At 37.4% G+C, this 19,095-nt stretch overlaps 1 protein-coding gene across 2 annotated transcripts in view; it reads right to left on the bottom strand.

The window, feature by feature from the left end:
• The window catches only part of LRRC2 (leucine rich repeat containing 2), an 82,286-nt gene that overhangs the window by 49,616 nt on the left and 13,575 nt on the right, over window positions 1-19,095 (bottom strand). For both annotated transcript variants that reach the window (XM_040089786.2, XM_040089785.2), the window contains exon 3: window positions 8,914-9,124. In XM_040089786.2, coding sequence (XP_039945720.1) covers window positions 8,914-9,124 — 211 coding nt within the window. The remainder of the gene's footprint in view (window positions 1-8,913; window positions 9,125-19,095) is intronic.

Genomic DNA, 19,095 nt, shown 5'->3' with positions numbered 1-19,095 from the left:
CTAGGATTCTTCCATGCTACCATATTTTACCTGAGCCCAAAAAATATCTACATTTCAGTAGATGAGGAGATAAGGACCTACCCAACATATTGATGATGAATTGATTGGGGGTCTGAACACAAATGAAATGGGAAATATTCAAAACTGTATTATTGAGCACCTTGAAGGTGCAGGGTTAAAGATCCCAGAGGACAAAATTTAGTGTCCTGCTTCGGAGAAAAAAAATCTTGGGGAGGAAGGTGCTGTTTGTGTCCCTGCTGAGACGTTAACCTCACTGTAGCAAGTAGCTGTGCCACAAATAAAAAAGGAGCAAGGCCACCTGAGAAACTCTGCCCATAACCTGTTGTCCCTGTACTTCTATCCCAATATGGTACCCTTTGACAAAGCACTGAGGGAGGTTACCACACCCAAACACATACCCCATAGGCCTAACTTGAGACTTTTTCACCCGGTGGCTTGACATTGGGCCCAGTTCCTGAAAATCAAGATGCACTGGGCCCATATGCAACAGGCAGTATTTGTGAAACCCCTCACAGCCACTACCTATTAAAGACTCTTTTTCTCCCATCATCTCCCTAAATATATTTCATGGACTATAATGATACCTGGATTCGTAAGATGAGGAACTGTCTTGTACCATTTTGATTAGCTTTGAGATTTAAGATACACCTTATTAGTTATCAGACCACATCAACAGGCAGTAGGAAATATCACATGGTGAATGCATACATCAAGCAATTGGACAAAGTATGTCTCTGGAGAACTAAAATTTCAGGTCCAACAAGTATCAAAAGAAGGCTTTACAAAATCAAATACTTAGAGAGCAAAATGTATGTGGAATGTTAAATATAATCAATACAGAATGTTATATTACCATTCATTATGCCTCTACTTCCGTTAAGGAAGTGTGAGTTAAGATGAAAGAAATAATTGGCTAAACTGCAGAATAGTTTCAATCTATGAAGCCAAATGACTGGTTTAATGGTTGGAGCCCCAGTTCCTGGTTGATGTATACACTCTGATCATTAGAACTCGTAGAGTGGGACTCATGGTTACTGCAATTTGTAATGGTGTTTTTAACTGGGTTTATTTTCTGAATTATTGGAATGGCATTTGTTTTATACAAGATTTATTGCATTATCTCTTCTGCTTCATCCTTATTTTCTACCTCTGTTTGGTATGCTCCCATCACCACCATGGATGATGGCTATGATCAAGGACTATGACCACCCATCAAAATTTAAGTAGCAAGGTGGTGTAAGGAAATGCTTAATAACATTTGCAGCATATACTTTTAACAAACACTCACTGGTATCTATCTTCTGCTTGTACTACCTCCTCTATCTCTCTGTCTCTCTCTCTGTCCTCCCCACCTGTCCTGGTTTAGGGCAAATTTGATAGAAAGCTTCCAAAGGGGTCCCTCTAGAAAGCAGATTCAAGTGGCCCCTCTCCCTACCAGATCGAGAAAAGATTTCCTTGGAGAAAAGTGGAAAAAACTTGTTTATTTAACAATCAAAGTATTCACAAGCATAAAAAATAATAGTATTAAACAATAAACCCCCTTGCTGCTCTGAAGAAATGGCAAATTCAGAAAATCCTTTCATGGGTGTAGCTCAATTTGCTCAGTCTCTTATCAGTCCCTCCTACGCTGGAAAATGCTGCATCCTGGGCCCTGGTGGGCCACAGGTGTGGGTTCCCAGTGTTTTTCTGGGCTTTCAGTCCAGAGCAGGCTGATCAATTCCAAGAAAAAGAAGAGCCACAGTCTGGGGAACTTCTTTGCCTCAGCTAGCTAAAAACTAACTAAGAACAAAGGAGAGTTCTCTCCACACTGTCTGTGCTGCAGGCAACACAGTCTGTGAGAAGGAATGCACAGGAGCAAGCACAGCTCCTGAGAACAAACTGCTCACTTCTTTTCCCCACCATTTGCTCTCAGAACCAGTCCTGTAGGTGCAGAACTTAATATCCAGAATAAACAGAACAGATGACTGGGGATACCAGCATCATAAAGTCACTCTAGGACACCACCTCACTCCTTTTCCCTATACTCATAATAAAGTTGGTACACAAAGTAAAAGTAGTGTTCTTGTACCAGCATTTGGTCTCATTTGTACCTTCATTTGGGCAGAAGAATTTAATATTGAATTGTAATATTAATTTACTGATAAAATTTCATGAGGATTTTTGGACCCTCTGATTCTTGTCATTCCTTTCAACCATGAGCATGTACAAATCTGTGGTGGGATATCACAGTCCCAAAGGAGCAGCATGGGGGGCTTTGTTGTGGGCATGTCAATAAGGCAGGATGATTTGCCAGCCATACTCACTTGTGCCTGTTGCTTCTTGAGAGAAAGTGGAGCGCAGGCAAGGCCCATGCCAACAGGCAGAGCAGGAGAGCCCCCATGCCTCTCTTCCATGGGCTAAGCAGAGACCCTGTCCTTAGCTTCTTCCATGCTACTCTCACTCCAGTTCCTGACCAGCTGGGGCCTAGCAGCAAAGAGGGGCTGTATCTTGGCAGTGCCACTAGGCTAAGAATTCCCCAGGCATTCAGGGTCACGGGTTAGTGGTGCACCAAGCAGAGTTAGGTTAGTGGCTGGACTAAGTGATCTTAGATATTTTTTCAAACCTTACTGGTTCTGTGAAATGTAGTATGTTGTGGGACAACCTTTAATATTAAAAGTGGTCATGACTGAGTCAGGAACTGTTTTGGAACTTGGTTTTGGTTTGGTTTGTTGTTTGTTGGTTTTTTTTTGGGGGGGGGGGCGGGGCGGGTGGGAGTGGGGTGGGGAGGGGGGGTGGAATCTCTGGGAAGATCCCTGGAATTTACATAAGCACAAGAGAGAATTTCCCTGTCTATTCAATACAGCAATGCTTCTTGACCCTTTGTAGGAAATAAATACATCACTGTGAGAAACAGTTTGGAATAAAAAATGGAAATTTTCTGTTCTCAGTTTCACTGAGAACATATTATGTTAGACAATAAATTGTTACATATTATGTTAGACAATAAAACCATGAGAATAAATACAAATATAGTAATTTGTTGCCTTGCTCTGTGAGGAAATTAAATGCAAGAAAATAATGATATATAAGTAAAGAATTTTACCACCACATGCTTGAATATTTGACATTAAAGTTTTTTAAGTATGAATCCAAACCTTCTACTTAGATAAAGTAGCATAGCCAAGAACAATCCTACTCCCTACTTGAGGAGCATCATCAGCTTTCCTCTGCCAATATTGATATCACAACATTAAAAAGTTTGTTTATCTTGACTATTTTGTGAAAAACATTTAAAATTCACTGATTTGCTAGAGAATAAACATTCATTAACAGCAGAAAGTAAACACTCAGAGGTGAAAAACAGAGTTAAAGTGATTTAATTTAAAAAATCATATGAATATTCATGGCATTATTTTGCCTCAGTTTCTGTTCTAATGGTGCTGTTTCTCTGAAGAACTAATTTAATTGAGTAGCTACATGTTTTTGTGTATAGAGGTTCTCAAGTGTTGCATCAATTCTGCTTTTTTTTTTTTTTCCCTTGGCATCCAATTCAAACACATAATTCAAAGATCCATTTTATATGTATATATCTCACAGTGCGTTTGCCTGTAAAACTCTCAAATAAATAATTTTCTTTTTCTGAAACATACCTTGGGAATTTGAAATTACTTGTGTTACAAAATACCATTCTCATGCTTTCAAAGTCCCAAGTGTTTTGCAAACACAGGAAGATTTGGGAGACTCACTGCTGGGGCAATACAACTGGATTCTGTCCCTTTTTTATTAAAAAATAAAAAGAAGAGAAAAAGTGTCTGGTTTCATTCTAAAGATCAGATTGTGATTCTATAATTATTATAATACCAGCCCTTTTTTTAATTTATGTTCTTTTCTTTCCTAACTGCAAATACTAATTCAGTACTGTGCCCAGCCAGCAGAAACACACACCCATGGGAGGTAGACACTTGAGTCACAGAACTACAGAATCACAAAATCACAGAATTAACTAACTCAAAAAAGATCTTTGAGATCTTCAAGTCCAACCTATGACCTAACATCACCTTGTCAAACCATGGCACCAAGTGCCACCTCCACACTTTTCTTAAACACCTCCAAGGACGGTGATTCCACCATCTCCCTGGGCAACCCATTCTAATGCCCAATCACTCTTCCTGTAAAGAACTCTTCTCTAATGTCCAGCCTAAAATATTTGTCTGGTATGTAAAAGGGAGACAGGAACCCTGAACCTTAAAGGTGTTGTCAAACAGCCCCAGCCAGATGGAGCTTTGACGAAAGGTAGGACTATCTCATAGGTGTATCTATCAACCACTGCCCAAAGGCTGAAGCTAAATACGTGGACAGGCATGGCTAAACCAGAACCAAGTTACAAAATGTCTTTCAGATTCAGAGGAACTTGCTGAGTACTTGTTTTTCAAGCACAAAAACTAATTCTACTTACAGTGCTGTTGATGTACAAGGATATATGGATCTGAATAAATAGAATACAAATTTTTCAGAATTCATATACTGTAAAATTAAGTTCAAGTCTCTTTAGCTGCTACTTTGTGCCTACTTGTCTAACCTAGTATTTTTTCTGTGAGCTTTTTACTTTCATGTGAGCTACAAAGAACACTGTAGTGTGTCATCCACTGATGTAGTCTAACATTTTCTCCTTTTGTTTTCCTGGCATCAAAATAGTTTTCATTTCTGTACTTATCCCTTGCAAGTCATGCCCAGTGGTAGCTGTATCATGTTATTCCTGCTTCTAAGAAAACCTGATTTGTACTTTATTCTTCTTATTTCCAGTCTCTTTTCACGGATCTCGCTGTCACTCTAGCTTTGTTAAAAGCACAAACTGTACTGCTCCCTTGTCTACTGTAACACTGTGTCATAATTCCTTGCCTTTAAATCCATAAATCACTCACTGTATTCATCTTCTTCACAGAAATACATGCCTTTAAGGAGGTCCATAGTCATGAACACTAAAAGTAGAAATATGCCCAAAATGTTAAAGGCTAATTATGACAAAATTATTACCGTTTTTCCCCTCACTACTTTGTTGTTGCCAAAGAGCTTTATCTATTCTCAGATGTTTTAAAATAGTTACAAGTACAAGGGACACTGGGTCTCCACCTAATGACAATACATTACCATATCAATGATACTTGAGAGGTGGAAAAAAGGTGGCATGAGGTCTCAAGGAAGGAATTCCTATTTTGAATTCAAAATATGCCATCTGCTCTGACTTTCATCTTTACTAAGGTTCTTGTAAGAAGGTCTGACATTATTTTCAAAAAGCTTTACCCAGATTATTTTCAAAGTATCTATCCAAGCTATCCTAAACTCTTGTGGCTGGCTGAATATTGTTACCTATCCACAAGCACTCTGGCTATCCTCTGGTATCCTCTGAAATATGGAGCGACCATGTTCTCTAGATGCCAGATAGCCTCATGGTGCCTCTGCTGAAGCATGACCAAGGGCATGGACTACATCCCTCAGCTGCTAGGCTAATGGTTTGTCTCAATGAATTTAAGGGTCTTCTGCAGCCTAAACAATTCTATGATTCCATCATAGTGTTTTACAAAACCCCCTTTTAACCTTCCACTCAAGAATGCAGAATCAGTAAGCCAGATCTATATGAATATGGAGCATGAAGCAGCAGCTTCTTTCTAACAAGGCTACATTTTTACCATCTGGAGAGCCTGGACAATCTGACATTGAGTCTTATGAAAAAGATGTGTTAAAGCCACATCCCTATGCTGGGGATTACTGCTCTGTGAGACTTAGCTTCCCAGCATCCATAAAAAGAAATGGTATAGCTCAGCAAGCCTTGTTCTCAAAATTAAACCCCTAAGTCACACCAACAACCTACTCAGATTTAGCTATCAACTGTCTAGAGGATATATTACTGCTTCATTGATGAGAGAAAAGGGGAAACATAATAGAAATACTTATCAGCTAAAAGGAAGATAGAAAATTCAGCTGCTTGTCCCCAGATGGATACTTTACAAGACTGTGCTGTTTGCTGCTGCCAGTGGTAAGTGGCTAGTCGACAGCAAATCCAGCTGGTTATGTGCCCATAAATCCGCACAGGTAATCCCAACTCTGATTTCTTCAAGTTCCTGAGTGCTTAATCACTGAAACTTTCAACTCATGGATGTATTTGTGCGCCAAACACATCAAAAAAAGCGAAACCAATTGACACCACAGCTCCCAGATATATAACATACAGCCTTCTCTGAGAAAACTGCTGTATGTCCACAGATTTTATTCACATGCAGATTACCAGACTGTGCAGCATTGGTTTTATAGTCTTGTTGGGGGCTAAGTTTAGTTGGGTTTTTTTTCCTTTCCTTATAGAATTTTTTGCCCCCACAAGTTGCTAAGAGACTAAATACTGATGCTTAAAGGGTGCTTGACCCACACAGAAGAAGTGGCGAGGGTGGGGGAAGATCACTTAATTTAGGGGGGGTAGGGAAAGGCTCAGGGGCTCCGGGAGCGGAGGGTGCCTTTTTCCTGTTCTCGGCATCAGAGAGGATGATCGGGCTGCTGCTTGCTGCTTGAGGAGTCCACTGTTAACGGAGGGTCCCATCCTGGGAATTCTACCACCATCCATCTTCTGCTGGAGTGCCCAGGAATTTGGAGCCCCCTTTGCCTGCCCTGCTGGAGCTGGGCCAGCCCTGCCCAGCCGTCGCGGATTCTTCAGCGCTGCTCACTTTGCTGGGACACCCCTGCCTTCGCCTGCTGGGACATTTCACCATTTGCCTGCTGGAGACCCCCACCATTCCATCCACCAGCCCAGGGGTTTCCACCATTCCAGCTTGGTGCTTCTTGAGGTCCCAAGAGATCAGACTGCCTGGCTTCATGAAACAAAGCCCATCGAGGTTCCTGGTTCTGTTTATTATTAATGCTGTTGTTGTTGTTTGTTTGCCTTGTTATACTTACTAGTAAAGAACTGTTATTCCTTTCCCCATAGCTCTGACTGAAAAGCCTCTTTAATCTTCTAAATTATAATAACTTGGAGGGAAAGGATTGGAATTCCCCATTCCTAAAGAAGCCCTGCCCCTCCCTAGCAGTTACCTGTCTTTCAAACTGAGACAAGTCTGAAAATTTTGTTTAAATGTGAATACTTTCTTTTTATGACAAAGTAACAGGGGGAAAGACTATAGTATCAGATCCTGTCTTTGGTTCAGAAGCATCAGTTCAGATTTTAAAAAGCAAAATAAGCTATATGATTTGTACAATAGATAAAAACTTTACAAAATTTCTACTGTAAGTGGATATATACTTCTTTTAGAACTTTGTCAAATGAGTTTTCACAATTTTAAAATAATTGTCAGCTGCTAGAAAGTGACATTTCAGTTTTGAAGGAGTCTTGATCTCTAAATAAATCAGCTATGATTGTATCTTTGTTTGCAGCCATCTGAGCTATGTCACAGTTTGTTGTTGAAACAGGAAATCCACTTTAGCTAGGCCAGAGCTGGACAATGAGACTTGATGGCTGTTTGACATGGTCACACTGAGCATCTGATAAGAAGGTATCAAAATCCATGGTGGTTAGGAATGTACTGCTCAAGATGGCATAATGTAGGTAACAGTACACTAGTTTCTCTTAAATGGGATTTTTCAGAACATCAAATTAAAATTAAATATTCTGGAACACAGAACAAAGCATGTGCTTGATTTTGCTTCCTAATGTAAAGCCTAACTTATGGTGACAAAGCAAAATTTTAATGGTTTGGCAAAAGAGAATAAGCAACAAAAATGTTTAATTATGCAACTCTCTGCACCCTGATGCATTAAGGATATTTGTAGTTGTTACAGTATCAGTGTCTAAGGAACTGTATTCTCTTTTTTTCCTAAAGTGCCTCTAAACTAAGGTTTACAATACCCAAAAGAATGCAGTATTTGACTACACATCTTAAACATCACTTTCAAAATTCCAGATTCTTGAATGAAGAGATGTGATAGCTCCTCAGCAACCAGTCCTACCAGATCAATGATTGGTATCAGTTGAAGAAAGAATCTCCTTAACAGAGCTGAATGGGAACCAGGATTTTCTGTAATCCAGAAATTTCAAATATTGTATGTTTATTCAGAAAGAAATTAAAGAAAGGGAAAAAAAAAAAAAAACCTATGAAAACTGAAAAAGAAAACATCATCAGATTCAAGATCAAATCTAGGATAAAGTTACACTTCAGGTCAATCAAAAAATAATTCTAAATTTTTAATCAAGGTTTTGATTTATATTTTTTGGAATGAAAATACTACATTAAAGTCTAAATTTTAATTTCACATTATCATTAATAAAGTAGTGTTTCTCCAAATACATTTCAATTAAATATTTTACAACTCCAGAAAACTTCAGACCAGCTCTAAGCCACCACTTGCTCAATTTCAAACCAGCACGAATTTACATCTTACCTGCAAACTGCTATTTCACATCAAGTATATCAGCAAGTCAAATGTGCTTTTTTTCAGTAAGACCCTTGTGGATTGATGCTAATATTAGTGTTAAATGGAGCAGAGCTTGAGAAAGTGTTATCACACCATTAGAGCAAGAGTACAGATCTCTGATTAGCAGAAGACAGCAATTCGTCAACAAATATTATTTTCACCTCTCTTCACCCATTGGGGAATTTTAGAGAAAGAGAACTTATTGCAATATTATTGCCCATACCAAAATTTTTGAGAGGGACAAATTACATGTATCAGCAGAGAACTTAAAATACATAAAACCACTAAACCACTAAACCACTGATTCAGGCTGAGGTAGAAAATACTTTGGTCACTTTTAACACTGTGAAAAAGCATCAATTTGATATTCATTTGCCATAAAAAAGGGACAGATTAAAAGATACAGTCTAAGACACTCAAACTCTTCACCAACAGAAACATATTTTCCATTATATTTACCATCCACTGCTCTCCAGAAAGCTGAAAAATAAACTTGTTTTGTTCTTTATTTACTCCATCTGACAAGGCATGACTCTTCTTGAGCTGCGGAGACTTTCCACAAGTGTCCAGATTCTTCTCACTGATGTCTACAAAGCCATTCTTGAGGTATTTTGATTGAGGAATACCTTTCTTACGGCACTCTAGTATCAAATTCCATTCCTGTTTTATCCTGAAATGCCAAAAAATGTTTATGGGAATCAGCTGAAAAATACGGCAGGTAAGTTCTAAAGCTTAATCTGTGTTTGCAGAAGTACTTAACAGAATATTATTTATCTAAGGTATAGCCTATATATATATATATGAAGAAAATATGCCTTTCCTAGAGTTACTTTAAGATTTTCTAGACATAGATTATAGATTTCAAGTGATCAGGATTTCATTCACTCTCGAGAAAACAGTGACAGCCAGAGAATAATAGAAAAGTGGAGACTGAGCAAACTGTTACAGAAAAAAGCAAAAATTATGCCCTTTAATTTGATAGGATAGGAAAAATATTCTCACAGAACTAGTTATTTATGCATAAAAAAGAAAAAAAATCAAATACCTGGTGATGTATGAAAACATTTTTGGGGGAAAAAAGGCAAGAAGTGCCTTTTTTCCCTGCCTTTTCTTGTTCAAGTAAAATGATTCAATTTTCACACCAATATCTTAGAAGGTAAAGGTCAAACTTATCACATGCCAACTGATTTCAGATTCAATTTCAGTGTAACTTCTACATCACCTCCAAGGCAAGCTTTTTCTCATACAACTTCAGACGCAAATTCAATTTGACATAATTCAGCATTGTCAAAAGCTCATGCTTTTAGTTAGGGGAGATTTATTTCAGCTTAGTCAATTAAAGAACTGGTTGATCAACAGAAGCAAGCCTTACTTACACCAAAATAAGACTCTGCAGACCCCCTTGTATCATAAATCTGACCTCACACTTTGAATTCTATATCCTGTGGTACATAAGACTCGTTTATGTCATGTCCATCTTCTGATAAAAACCTTAATCTAAAGGTCTGAAGAAAACTGAGATCTTAAGGACACAAAGTTCAGAATAAAGTACCCCTAGAGAAAGTAAATATGTCATGTCCTCAAAAGAGAAACAGATGCAAGTTTATAAAGGTCAAATAGGAAGTAACAAAACCTTTGCACATAATACTACTTAATCATGGAATTCTTCTCTACAATGCTAGGATGTAAAAAAAAAAAAAAAAAAAAAAAAAGTGTCACATGAAACAGAATAATAGAATCACAGAATTATTTGGGTTGGAAGGCTTGTTGAAGATCATCTCGTTCCAACCCCATTGCACAGGCGGGGACACCTTCCACTAGACCAGTTTGCTCAAGTTCTACCCTCAGCCATAAATGAACCTTGAATACTTCCAAGGATGGGGCATCCACAGCTTCTCTGAGCAACTTGTTCCAGTGTCTCATCACCTTCACAGTAAAGAATTTCTTCCTAATATCTAATCTAAACCTACTCTCTTTCAGTTTGAAGCCATTCTCCCTTGTCTTGTCATTATAGCTCCTGACAAAGATACTCTCTCTGGCTTCCTTGCAACCCCTCTGCAGATAATGGAATGTTGCTATGAGATCTCCAAGCAACTTTCTCTTCTTCAGGATGAACAACCCAGACTTTCTCAGTCTGTCTTCATAAGGGAGATGCTCCAGTCCTCTTATCAACTTCATGGCCTCTTCTGGGCTTTTCATGGCCTCTTCTGGGCTTGCTCAAATAATTCCATTGGGGTTTGTTTGTTTGTTTGTTTGTTTGGGGTTTTTTTGTTATTGTCATTGGTGTTTTGGGGTTGTTGTTTTGGTTTTGGGTGGGTTTTTTTGTTTGGTTGGTTTGGGGGTTTTTTTAGTTGTTGGTTTTTTGGGTTTGTTTTGTTTTGTTTTTTATTTTGGGGGCACCAGAGCTGGATGTAGAATCTCACAAGAGCATATAGAATCTCACAAGAGCATATCAGAGGGACAGAATGACCTCCCATGACCTGCTTTTGATGCAGCCCAGGACACAGTTGCTTTCTGGGCTGTGAACACACATTGCTGGCTCATGTTTAGTATTTTGTCAAATATCACCCACAAGTCCTTAGAGCTGCTCTCAGTCAATTCTATGCCCAGCCATAGACATGTCTGGGATTGCCTCGACCCAGGTGTAGGACCTTGCACTTCACTTCGTTGAATTTCATGAGTTTTGCACAAACCCACCTCTTAAGTCTGTCCAGGTCCCTCTGGGTGGCATCCCTTCCCTCCAGCATGACTGTGCCACACAGCTTGGTGTTGTCAGTGAATTGCTGAGGGTGCGCTTGATCCCAGTGTCCATGTTGCCAAAGCAAAAATGCTGAGCAGCATCGGCCCTGACACTGACTTCTGAGGGACACCACTCATCACTGATCTGCACTTGGTCATTGATCCATTGGCCACAACACTTTGCATGTAGTTGTGGTGGTCATTTAGAGAGACCCAGACGACCATCGATGGCAAAAGGCAAGAGCCTGCTCTTTGTTCCGGGGGCGGGAATTATAGCTTTATTTGGTCCAGAGCTCTTTAGCTCTTTCCCTGTCCCTGTTCTGATGCCAAAGAGACCGAGCCCTCGGCCGTCCCGGGGCTTTTTCCCAAGGGGGACAGGCCCAGAGGCAGGGATAAGCCACTGCCCCATCAGGGACAAGGTGGGAGTGGAACAGAGTTGGGTTACATTCCACTGTGGGGGATGGGTGCGGCCGAGCAAGGACAAACCACGTGATACCGTTTCCAAGGGGGACAAGGGAAAGAATTACAAATCCAATATAAAAATGAAACACAATATAAACCCAATTAACACACTGTAACATGTAGTCATCCAGCCAGATCTTCATCCACCAGACATTCCACTCAACAAATCCATGACCGCCTATTTAGAGTTAAACATGCCATGCGAGACAGCACTGAATGTTTTGACTAAATCCGGGTGGATGATGTCAATTGTTTTGCCTCTATCCACCAATGCCGTGGCTCCATCATAAAAGGCCCCAAGATTTGTCAGGATTAAAACCAGAATGTCTAGTTTTAAGTCACATACAAGAAACCAGTTACAAACTTAGGTAAAAGAAGCATGTCCCAAAATCTTGTTGAAATAAATAATTTTTGGACACCCATAACAAGGTATGAAACTGCAGAACAGAGCACTCTTATGGAAATACAGTAGTATAGTCATAGTTGACTTAATGCTACAGAAATCAGTCTTTAGAAAGCAAAACTTCATGCCTAGATAGAAAGATACTGAGATTGTTGTTTACATTGTGGCACTTGCAGAAATCTCTGGGGGGTTTTAGAAAGACTTGGAAGCAGAGAGCACAGCAATAGCAAAGACACAGAGCACAGGGGCACACTGCAGGCACTTTCTACCCTTTTGGAAAATACATATAACCATTTATCAGAGGAGCAAGCCTGAGGGACAACCAGAGGAAAGTTTCAAAGAGCAGCACACTACACATGGAACACAAGAGAACTGCAGAAAGCCCCTTCTGTAATATTGACTGCAATGTATTCCTAAGTGATACCTTTTAAAGGGAAAGTATAGAAAAGCACCTTCTACAAATATTTCAGGAGGTGAATTTACAGTGAGATTGGTTAAAAGGTAGTTCACTGGATAAATTGTTGGCAGACTATATGAAGATAGCACAAACTATCCCTTATTTCAAAAATTACAGAAATACTTTTAGAAATATAAAATTGTATTTATCTTCAAATGAAAAAAATAGAAGGAAACATGAGCTCTGATAAACACCAAAAAGGCAAATTACGTTACTGCAGGTATACAAATGAGTAGGAAAAGAATTTGTAGCATATCAGATGAAGGAAGCTTCACAGAGATGAGAGGAACAATAACTTCTCACAATATGAAAGGAGCAATAAAGGAATAATTATAGAAGTTATTGATAGCTGCAGAAATGTTACTCATTCTTGGCTTCAGCTTTCTTAGAGAGATCAGAACGCACTTCACAAGTCAACATCTAGAAGAATTTCTGGTATTAAAAGTATCAATTAGGGGAGATGTGAGAATACTAAAATATATCTGAAATAAATCTCCCAGTTTCTCTCAGTGTCTGCTGCATTGTGAAACGTTTCATACCACAGCAAGCTGTGATATGTGAGCTAAGAAAAAATAGACTGGATGGACAGAAAAACATTCAGCTCAAGGGAGTCTGTAGTGTGGACTAAAGATGTTAACACAGTTGAGGAAGAGTCCACCAACCACACACAATATCTCCACAAATCTTGTCTGAGTTTACTTGATATGACGAAGACAAGAAAATAGGTTAAAGCAGATACAGCTCCTAGCCCACACTGTGATATGTCAACAAGCTGTAGCTAATATTTCTAAATTTTCTATTACAAAGGGAGAGATATCAAAACACCTGATTTCTCTTAGCAGCCCTACTAAGGGTATCCCCACCAGCTGCAGTCTAGAAGTGCTCAGATGACAGAGTTTTCCATATCAGCAGACATGATAGTTCAAAAACCTTTCAGATGCTTTGTTTGACACATGAGCCAATTCAATTTTAGAGTTGATCTTAACTATTCAATCTGTCATTTGTACCCCAGAAACTGCCAACATAACAGAGTGTGGATATTGTAATAGCAAGAGATTGTTGGGATTGTTTCATATACAGTAAGGAAAAATAAATAGTCCCAAACCACTTAATCATACTTTCTTCCAAAACTTGTGTACCAGTGAGTATAGCTATATAGCTATAAAAGCTCTCTACAGCTAGGAAATGAAGTGATATGGGGAAGGTGTTAACTGAATTTCAAGGAAGAGAACAAAATTATCTGAACAATTAAGAGGCAGGAGCCATAAGGACCATAGGATCAAACAACTAGAATTCTTTTTTCCTAAAATATTCCAAATTTTACTTACTGCTGCTGTACTGCTCTTTCTCACATCCTCCAGTCCTTCACACAGAGCTTTTCTGTCCTTCTGTGAAGGTTAACTCTGCATTACTACCCTCTCATTTCCATGGAATTCCTTCATTTTCTATCAAATGAATAAATATTTCATTTGGTGCATAATTTAGTGCACTGAAAAAACGTTGCCCACAAAGTGGTGAGTTTTTGTATTCATTGCTCCTCTTTCAAGCCCAAAAAATGACTGACTCATTCCTCACAGTATAAATTCTAAGGATGTTAGAAATGTAAACAACAGAAAGAAGAGGTCAAAAAGTCTGACTCAATAAAATGTAAGCTGCATTACTACACATCAGCACTGGCTCTGTCAGGTAGACCCCAGGGCCACTAGATTAGAGGGTTCATATCTAAAATTTTACTCTCTCAAAACAGTGAATATAAAAAAATTGTAAGAAGGGACTTATATTAAAGCTGAAAAACAAACTGCCCTCTGACAATCTCACGTACATGTATATAACATGTATATAACATGTACAAAAAAACAAAACCCAGAAGGCCATTGCTAGCCAAGTACAAAAAAATGTATACAATAAAAATGTCTGTTAAGCAAATCAGTCAGTGAAATATTTACCTCAGAAGAAAGGGATTAAAAATTAAACCTGCTAGGGAATTCAACATATATATTGCACACTGATATGGAAATCCTGTATCAAATTTCCTCTTTACTCATACATTAAATAATGGTAACGTGCTCTGTTAGGCTTTTAAAGAATACAAGTATTGTGTACAATCACATTTAGAACAGATGGAACGTGAATTAATAATGGAGCAACAAAGGTGCATAATTTTGTACAGTACATCTCAGAATGAAAACATTTTATTTCCCAGGGGCAAAGGGTCTAATCATTTACAACAGCTGGCTGTACCCTTGAGTTACACACTAACCAAATTAATCACTACGAGCCTTACTGGCCTGGAGCTGCAACTTATATCAAGCCAGTGTGTAGCATGAAGAAAAGATGACAAAGCTGTAAATTTGGAGTTTCAGTTGAGATCAAACCAAAGGGATTTATTTGGCTATATGGTTGCCATTCTGCTCTGATTGAGATGATGGTACTTTTTAAGGGATCATTTGAAAAGGAAGATTTTTAAGTCTTTATTTGGTGACAATCATCAAATTAGACAGAATTTCCACCATGTTTGTCATATCTGGAGGCTATTACATGAATCCTGAGGAAAGATATCTAAAAGAAAAGGCCTCTAAAACAGTGAGGCAAAATGAAAAAAAAATCCACACAAATAAAATAATCTTTTAAATACTAACATACTTTTAGAGAAATTAAATTTCTAGTCTTGACACTTTAAAGACTCCTGATATTCCAGAAACACATTTCCACGTGTGACAAATAAGTTATAAAACCACGGCTCTCCTGAAGTTTATGTCTTTTTAATACTATTTAACAATAAAATATTTTTATCTTCCTCTAGACCTTGATCAAACAGTTGAAGTCAGATTAAAGAAACAATTATTTTCAGTAGTAAGAAAACTGAAGATAGTAAAGTCAAGCCTAATTCAGGAAGGAGTATGAACACAAAAAATATTTTTCTTGGACAAAAGGCCCAGATGAGATCTAAGGTTCCTACTCAGCGAACTATTACAGTATTTGCTCTTCAATGACACAAATGGTTCCAGTAATTTTTAAAAAAGGCTAGTTATATGTTGCTTATGCTTGTCAAAAATTAAAAGATAAAATTCATACCTATATATCTGTAACACAAAAGCACACCTGTCACTAAGGCAGATGTAGAGGAATTTTACTCTGGCAAATTGTTTTCCAATATATTGCCTTTGTACAGTGAGCTTTCAGGACAATACTCTACAGTTATGGAACAAGATCAAGTATTTTCATTTTGGTTAGTGCTGTATTCCTCTTCAGGTAATCATTTTCCAAATGCTACTTCACTATTGGAGTATACCTTCAGAAAAAATATTCATGGCATATATTATTTATTATTATTATAAATAATTCTTTTCAAGGTCATGGGAGTTCTCTGCTTACAATTTTATTTTCTCCAGCAAAATTACAAATCTAATCAACCTGATGCAAAGAGTTACTCTACAATAAACTCAGTGATTAGACCCTTCAAATTAGCAATCAGCTTGGAAATGAGTGTGCCTTGGTAGGGATTTCAGAGCCATGAAGGCAAATGAGGAGTAACTGGGTTTCTTTCAACTGCTCTTCCTTCAGCAGGTACTCTCTGCTCCGTGTCTGATTAGAAGCTCTTGGGTGAAAACTGTGATTCCTAGCTAAGGAAAGGCATTTTTGTTAGATGCCACTATTTTCTCTAAACCAGGACACAAGAATTGACTGGGATACTACATGGTGGCACCAGTTTAGAGCTCCTGCGCAATGTTTAAATCAGAATCACTAGCCATGCAGAATCAATCATATGGAATTTTTAGAAGAGTATCACAGTAAAACTGGAGCTCAGCCCAGAATAAATATTTGGATGAGATGGATGAGAAACATTTGCTTCAAATTCAATTGGATTGATTCAATTTCAGTATCACTGTTAGGTTCTTCCAAGTATTTTAAAAGATTGTGGCTGAACGTCAGCTTTTATCTTACAATGCACTTCTGAGCGCTTACTTTGCACTACTTTAGACACGTGGTCTGTATGCACAAGTGCCTACAAATAAAGGTAAATAACTTAGTATATTTATTAGTGCTGAAGATCAAAACAAAAATTGTTGACTATAGTTTGTGTTTGAGGACAAGGAACTCCCAGCTTCAGTTTTAGACAATCTGGAAAAAGTTCTGCATTAGGTATTGAGTAGGAAAATAAACAGAACAAATAAAATCTTAGTTCAGGCACGAATCGGCTTATAACACTGAAGTTTGGCAGGGAGATAGAGACAAATCTTTTTTATTAAACAAACATGTAACCTCTCAGTGAAAAAAATTAGTCTGCCTGCAAAGGGTAGTTTTCTTGTTGCTTTTACTTTTAATATTTTGGAAGAATATAACTCAAAAAATAAGACATGCATGTTTAATTAGCCAGACTTTGAGAAAAAAAATTTGGAGAAGAGACACTGGAAGAGGTAGCTGAACAAACTTTTTATTTTTGCTGCATGTTTATTGGTGGACAGAGGAGGCTGTGCCATTTCATAGCAAAGATTTAGATAGCTAATCTGGACAAACAGCTCCGGCATTTCCTCACTTGAATGCTTAAATTGGTAGCCTTCAGATTTATCTTACCTTACCTTTTCACACAAATGACAAACATGTCACAATCACTCAAAAAAAGAAGTTTAACAGTAAACTTTTATTCCTTTAAAAAAATTAAAAGAGAGAGAAAAGAAAACAAGTAGAAAAGAAATCTGAATGCAGAAAATCCTCATACCATCTGACAGCATTCAGGATTCTGGGGAAAAATAAAAGATTGCTCACCACTGCCAGAATCTGGAAGTTTAAATATAAAACATTGTTATAAACACAAATTTCTTTCCATAATATGCACTTTCATAAACATATGGGAAATCTGAGGACAATGCACACTTTTCATAACTGTTTGTGGTTTATATCCTATGGGGGATTTCAAATGGGCTTGTCTGACGGGATCAAGAATATGACATAAAATGAAAATAAGCCTCTCCAACACAATTCCATTTCTTTTTCTTTTCTTTTTCAGTGCTGGTTAACATGTGTTCTTTAAACTACCATACTTTCACAGTCCCACAAAACCAAAGAGGAAACAGAGGACTGAATTAAATTAAAAAAAAAAAACAAAACAAAACAAAACAAAACAAAACAAAACAAAAAAAAAAAAAAAAAAAAAAAAAAAAAAAAAAAAAAAAAAAAACACCAGCATCTGATACCAGTACCTCAGAAGGCTGGTATTCTCAGTAACTGGTTGTCCAGAATCAGCTTTCACTGGCCAGTTGCTTAAACATTTGTCTTGTAAACAAATCTTTACAAGACCTCACCATTAATGCACAGCTGAAACTTTTCATTCATGAGATTTTTCTCTTACGAAAATCTTCAGTCAAAAATTATCTTACAAGTAACAGTTTAATGAGGTTGCAGGAACTAAATTACCTTGCCCTAAGGCAAACAAAGTTCCCTAGAGGTTAACTGGGAATATGTCCTTGAGTAGTACATGCTACATTTAAATGCATATTATCAGGTCATTTTACATAGTAACACAGCATGTAAAGGAAATGCAGAATCTCAAAGGTATTAGCAAATTATGACTTCTTTGAGAAAAACTGAATTTTGTTAAAATAAAATAAAATTTAAAATTAAATTAAAATAAAATAAAACAACAGAAAAAAAAAAAAAAAAAAAAAAAAAAAAAACACCACAACCCAAAGCAGCCTCAAAGGCCAGATTCCAAACTCTGTTGCATGAGTGTATTTACAGAGAAACTATATTAATTTCAACCCTACATAGGAATTTACTCTGACTCCTGGCAAAAGTAAGTATATAGAATCTTAAAAACTAGAATGCAGTCCTCATTTCAGGGAAATGCCCTCTCTAAATATCTTTTGGGAATTATAATTTTGGATCAAAGTACTTTCAAAATACTTTCTTACTGTGGCACAGTATGGACTTGCATTGATTTCAGTGGACCTACATGACAATAGTAAAATTTTAATCCCTGAATATGATACCTGAATTTAGTCAATGCAGAACTCCATAAAATAATGACATTTATTTATACATGCAGACATTATTTCTATTATTTAATTGGAAATACAATTTTACCTGTACTTTCAAGTTTAAAAAAAAAAAAAAAGGAAAAAAAAAAGTGAACTCTTCTTATATTTTTGGTCCAACATTGAAAGCACTGAAAAGCACTTAAACAGCTAGTGAGCTGACATTTAGGACTTAAATGCCAATGGTCACTTCACACCTCATAAAACAAAGAGGATTTTCTTTTACTGAATTTGGCATTTTATTACTAATATTCTTATTACTTTGACCATTATTCTATATAGTTTGACCATTCTATAAGGCCTGCACCATGAGAATGAACACAAACTTTGCCATTTGTTTTAGTGGGTGTAATAGTGATCACTCATATTCAGAAGACAAAGTCTAATGTATTTCCTCCTTTTTTTCCAGGAGCTCTGCAAGTAGAACTAATTGGAAATCAATCTGTGTGCATGAAGAAACACAACTATACAAAGTACAATATGCAAATTGAAATTTAAAGGAAAAAAAAACAAAAATCCTTTTGCGCATGCAGCAATTGCACCTG

The sequence above is a fragment of the Hirundo rustica genome, chromosome Z, assembly GCF_015227805.2.
Source record: "Hirundo rustica isolate bHirRus1 chromosome Z, bHirRus1.pri.v3, whole genome shotgun sequence".
In the NCBI taxonomy this organism is placed as follows: Eukaryota; Metazoa; Chordata; class Aves; order Passeriformes; family Hirundinidae; genus Hirundo; species Hirundo rustica.
This window is presented reverse-complemented; position numbering and strand designations above follow the sequence as displayed.